This window comes from Strongylocentrotus purpuratus, unplaced genomic scaffold, assembly GCF_000002235.5.
Source record: "Strongylocentrotus purpuratus isolate Spur 01 unplaced genomic scaffold, Spur_5.0 spur5_scaffold_18, whole genome shotgun sequence".
Taxonomy (NCBI): domain Eukaryota; kingdom Metazoa; phylum Echinodermata; class Echinoidea; order Camarodonta; family Strongylocentrotidae; genus Strongylocentrotus; species Strongylocentrotus purpuratus.
The window spans coordinates 10,403,670-10,409,467 of record NW_022145603.1 but is presented as its reverse complement, the minus strand read 5'-3'; the positions used below and the strand labels follow the sequence as shown (position 1 = coordinate 10,409,467).

General features: G+C 37.2%; 1 protein-coding gene across 1 annotated transcript; it reads left to right on the top strand.

Annotated features, from left to right (window-relative positions):
- Window positions 1-1,507: 1,507 nt before the first annotated feature.
- On the top strand, window positions 1,508-3,579 carry LOC115925510. The gene is made up of 4 exons (XM_030989521.1): window positions 1,508-1,935; window positions 2,281-2,394; window positions 3,073-3,134; window positions 3,436-3,579. The coding sequence occupies exons 1-4, from the start codon at window positions 1,683-1,685 to the stop codon at window positions 3,577-3,579; spliced, it is 573 nt and encodes a 190-aa protein (XP_030845381.1). The 5' UTR covers window positions 1,508-1,682.
- The last annotated feature ends 2,219 nt before the right edge of the window (window positions 3,580-5,798 follow it).

Sequence of the window (5,798 nt, the reverse complement as noted above, 5' to 3'; positions counted from 1 at the left end):
TTTAGTACGATAATAAGAGTGAAATACGATCTTAAAATCATACAATACGATTTTTCATATTTTGTTTCCAAAAAAAAAAAAAAAAAAGAGCGGAATCGCATAGAAACATGTACAAGTAAACCCCCGCATCCCCAACAAAAATTGCTTTACAATTTTCTTATTAAATTTTAATGAAAGAGCAAATATTTTTCTGAAATTTTACTGGCCCTCGGCAGTCCCAGAAGGGAGGGGGGGGGGGGGTGGGCTGTCGATATTTGAAAATGCAAAGGTCAATTTGCATAAATTTTGAATACCGGTATGCAAATTTCATCATTTTATTTTCTTTAAAATGTATTATATTGTTTTTTATTTCTTATTATATCTCGAGGGCTTAAAACCAGAACTGTCTATGTTCATTTTTTGTAAAATTGAGTTTCCACCAAAGTACTGTATATTCATTTCAGTTTGTGTCTATTCAGAACTGTCTATTCCCATGTATGTCCATTAGCCATTTTACTTTCATGTTCAGACTGTTTCAAGTACTTTCACGCATTCATCAAGAATTGCGCAATACTTGCAGTTTTCTACTAATTAAGCAGATAAGATTCCCTATGCAGCTATTTCACTGATTGTGGCCAAGCAACACCATATCATTACCCGGAAAAACCATGATGATAAATAAAAAAGACCAATGTGCAACATGTACGAAGTATGACCAGTTGTCGGGAGAACAGAAGGAGAATTTCAAGGAAGCCCATCTCGTACGAAAAACAGAGGCTCAAGATGCCAAAGCAGTCCCTTGCATCGTGTAAGACAGGAAATCGTTGTGAATAAGATGGAGCGCAAAAGAGGACAAGCTTACAACAAGAAATATGCTGATGAATTTGAATTCATTGCATCGTCAGGAAAGAGCAAACATGCAACTTGCTAGGTATGTCGGCGAGATTTGTCAATTTTGCATGGCAGTTGTAATGACATTGTTGTTCATTGCAAATCATAGCAACACATCACTGCTTTCCAGCTTGAATCGTCAGCACGAGAAATAACATCATAGATGCCAACCTCCAAGGATTTTAATATAACTAGAGCTGAGTGCTTATTTACATCATTTTATTTGGAGCACAATATTCCTCTATCAGCTGCAAGTCACATGGGACCATTGTTGAGGAAAGCCTTTCCTATTAATTCTGAGGAGGTTAAGAAGTTTTCCAGTGCAAGGACCAAACATCTTGTCTTGTGCGTGAAATGGCCAAAGATAAACAAGGACAGATCGTTTCAGCCATGAAAGCACGGCCATTTGCAATATCATCTGATGGGAGTAATGTCAGTGACAGTAAACTATACCCAATTGTCATCAACTACCATGATGGTAAGCAATTTTCTTGCACTCTGCTTTCCCTCCTAACCTTAGAAATGGCAGGAACTGGTGAAAATATTGCACATCATTGGGATCAGACAATACATCAGTCATGACTGGTGTAGGGAATTGGGGCATGCTTCGGAATGTGTCAGCCAAACCTCATTGTACTTAGTTGCCCCAATCATCTAATTGATCTTGCTGCCAAAGCTGCGTCATCTGCATTACCATATTCAATTGACTCGCTCCTTATTGATGTACTATCTGGAAGCCAGCGTGAACAGAAAATTGAATCTCAAGAAGTTCCAGATGCTCATTGGGAACGAAGTGCACGCAATTCTGAAACATGCTAGTACGAGATGGCTGCATGAGCTTGGGCCAATGCTTGCCAAGATTTATCCAGCAATGGCTAGCTCTAGTCCTCTTTTTTGAAGGAGAATTGTCAGCCCAGCAGAAGACGCCTACTCAACAGACAAAGCAGAGAAAGCCTACTCAACAGACCAAGGCTACCAAGAATAGTGCCCAGACTTCACTTGTTCCAAAGAAGCCAGCTCCATGCAGCTGTGAAAAATTAACCTGCTCAAGGATCTCAACTGAAGGTAAGGCTAGAAAATGTATTACTACAAGGCATCTACTCCTTTTCACTCCATTGAAATATGTATAGCCATCATTAAAATTACCAGATTTGAATAGATTAACCCTAGCAGTAGAGAGCTTTCTTATTGTTTGAATTAATCAGCTTTTACTCCTCAAATTGGCAACAGTTATTATCATTTTACACTCTAAAATAGTTTTTTAAAAAATAAAAATGGATAGTACATAAACTAGAATGGTAATTGCAAAATTTAATTTAATGTGTAATTAAATTTCTTGCTTATAAATAAGTCATTATCAATAGTGTTGCAGGCATCGCATGAAGTTTTTAAACTTGTCTTGTCCTGCAGAAAAAGGCTGCTCACCAAACCAAGATGACTGCACAACTCCAAGCATTCCGCATTTCGAAGAAGGTGTCTGCAGATCCACCACATGTGAGCAAGCCTGCCCAGTCTCAGACCCAAGTGAGTACAAAAGTTGATCATATATACAGGGTGACAGTTAAATATGTACCTTTACATCATTAATTCTTTCTTCTTATTTTACTTGTTAGCTCTTTCTCTTCCAATCATCTTCACTCCGCTGTTCAGTTTACAGATATAAACATTTATTCAATAATGCTAGTCATCCGCCAAGATTTCAAATGTAGTGTAGCTTTTAAATTGTAAACAGTGTCAGTAGTCTTGTTTCTTTCTCATATTGTAATTAATAATTTCTCTTCCTCCCACGTTCAACTTCAAGCACCACAGTCACAACACAGTAGACCATCTTCGAGCTGTACTACTCGGGGAAAAAACGACAAATGAGGGACACTTCAGATACACCTAGCAGAAGCAGAAGACTGGAAATGTTGTTGGCAAGGCAACAGGATCAACAGTGCTCAAGGCTGGAACTTCCAGTCATCCCAGTACGATTCTAGTAAAATTACTGAAAATGAAAAAAACAAGATGTGGAGGGAAAAAAGAAACAAGACAGTAAAGGATGAAACAAGACAGAAAAGAATTCTGAAGTCATTGCACATTTTCTCAGCATCATTGCGTTTGACAAGAAAAGTGTCATCCTCCAGACGAGAATTCCTCCGATACACAAGCTGAAAGGAATGCTAGAAAATCTACTGCGTCTCTTGTACAGCCAATTTGTAGCTCCACAAGCAATCATTGCAGCTACAGACTTGACTCTTCTGGACTACAAGCACAAGGAGAATGTTTGTAAAAAATCTGAAATGCCGGTCATAGGAAGCGCAACAAGAGAAATTGTCAACAATTTAGATGAGTCTGATTGCCATATTAGTTCTATGCAGCAGTGCGTTCATATTACACCTAGGCATGTGACTATATTGTAAGTAAGTTTGCATTCTGCTATCGAAACAGAAAAAAAGAACATCAATGTCTTCACAATGGATGACTGGGTAAAACATCTTCCACAAAGCAAGACGTCGGCTTCCATACAAGGTCATAAACATGTGCCATGGAGACTTTAATGATCTGAAGAATCTCTCAAAGCAGATCATGAAGAACAAACGTCGAGACGAAGGTGGACACGTCTTCAACTGGCTACATGTAAAGAGCTTCCAATACAGGAAGGAAGAGCAAGGCATCATCTGCTACAAGTATAACTACTCGGATGAATACAACAAGATAGATCACTAATTCCACTTAATATCGACCTTGTCTACCAAGAGAAGCATTGAAAAAAGCCTAAACCTTAAGAAGAAGGATTTCACCAAGTTGTACAATAGCCTAGCCATTCCTGAAGAGTTCCATGGATGGTATTTGGCACTCCCATTTTGTAAGTTTCTGACATTGACAGGGTCAAAAGGTCATGGCCTCCATGTACGTTGTTTGACTAAGTATTATTCATAAGTTAATGGCATTGAACATAACTACTTCACATTGTCAGATTGTATGCTTGCAATCAAACTTTTAAATGTATTTTACTCAAAATGGCATATTTGGACATAGACAGTTGTGGTTTTAAGCCCTCGATCTATTGTTTTATTTCTAATGTATTTTTTTGTTCTGGAATACATCAATTTACTTTGATAAACGTATCAAAGCAATTTGATATCAATTCATACCTTCCACTTATACATCTATTTACCTGTTTTCACGAATATATGCAATTGTAGCACTTTACGCCCCCCCCCCCCCCCCCAGTACAGTAAGGAGTAAATGACATTAGCCATATAATTATACATATGCATTTTTTAAGATGCTTACATATACATGTAAAGTGTTAAAGGGGAAGTCCACCCCGAAAATAAGTTCGTCTTCATAAAAGCAGATAAATGAGAGAAACAAATCAATGAAATTTTGAGAAAAAATCAAAAAGAAAGTTATGAATTTTTTGGAGTTGTAATCTGTGAAGCACAAGTTAGAAACTGTGTGACATCACATGCGAGCTCATATCTCATTTGCTTTGTACAACAAATGTTTAAAAAAAATGATTTCTTCAGTCGTTGATTAATTGAATACGATTAGTAATAACATCTATCTGAAAGATGAACTAGGGTAATGCTTTTCCCCTACTAACAGTAATACTGGTGAAGGTGATAGCAGCAGTAAAGGTAAAGGAGACACTGATAATATTTGATATTAGCGGTGACAATGGAAATGTTTGATTTATATGACATTTTTTTAATCACTACGTGTAGGTATTGAATATCTTCAAAATTTCTACCATTTCAGAAAACTTAGTGAAAACTGGGTCTTGGCGAGTGTCTTTGATATGTTAAATGTAATACAACATTTTAGGAAAGTTTGAAAATTGGGTGGATATTGATTCTTTACAATTTTGATATATTTGGATACCCATGTGGATGTATTATAAACACTAGAAAATTTAGCCCTTAAAACACTTCTGCCTTCGAGAAAAATTGAATATAAAAATTTACCGGTGCTCCCAGTAAATGTTGATACATTTCAAATAGTGCCTACGGCCGTACAATGGTAGCTGTGACCATAAAATTCTCAGAATATGTATTTGTGATATATAAATTTCGAACGGGAATAGCTAATCGGCCGATTTTAGTCAAGAAACATTGTTCTATAGCTTCATTAATATTTTAGCCTGGAGAGGGAGCTATACATCATTAAGAGTTTATTATTTACAATTTCATAACTTTAGACTTGATTTCAACCGCGACAACGATCACTGAATATTGTAGGATCGCATATGCTTCAAATATGTTCATTTGAACCAAATCCATGACCCCATACCAAAACTTGGTATTACCTTTAAGGGAATTAAGGACAAATGATGTAATACCGGAGTTGAAAGATGAGTATGAATATGACATAGTGCTCTGTGAGAAGTTGGTGAAGTCATGGGAGTTAGCCCAGGAAGCCTTGAAAAGTGCTGCGGGAAAATACAAGAAGTATTCGGATAGGAATGCTAGAAACAGGAAATTGAATATCGGAGATCAGACGTTGATCTTGCTTCCCACTGATCAGAACAAGTTGTTGCTGAAATGAAAGGGTCCATTCCCTGTGCTAGGGTGAAGTATGACTATGACTACATTGTCGGTGGTGTTCATATCACATTAATCTTCTCAACAAATAATATCCCAGGCAGAAGGTTAACTTGTCAGTGGCTGGCTGCTTTGATTTGTGTACAGAGAATAGGAAAGTGTGTCGGGATTCTGCGGAACATGTCGAGGATCAGTTGTTTGTATTGAAGGTAAATGTGGGTGCTGGGCTTATGCAGTAGCATTCAGGAGAAGAATTCCTGATTGCTTATGCGAGTAACAAGTCATTACCACGGGAAGAAAATTAAACAACAATAGAAAAAAAAAGGTTCTTAGCAATAGTACGGGCAATAAAAAAGTTCAAATATTATTTGTATTGAAGTACACACAGACCACAAACCT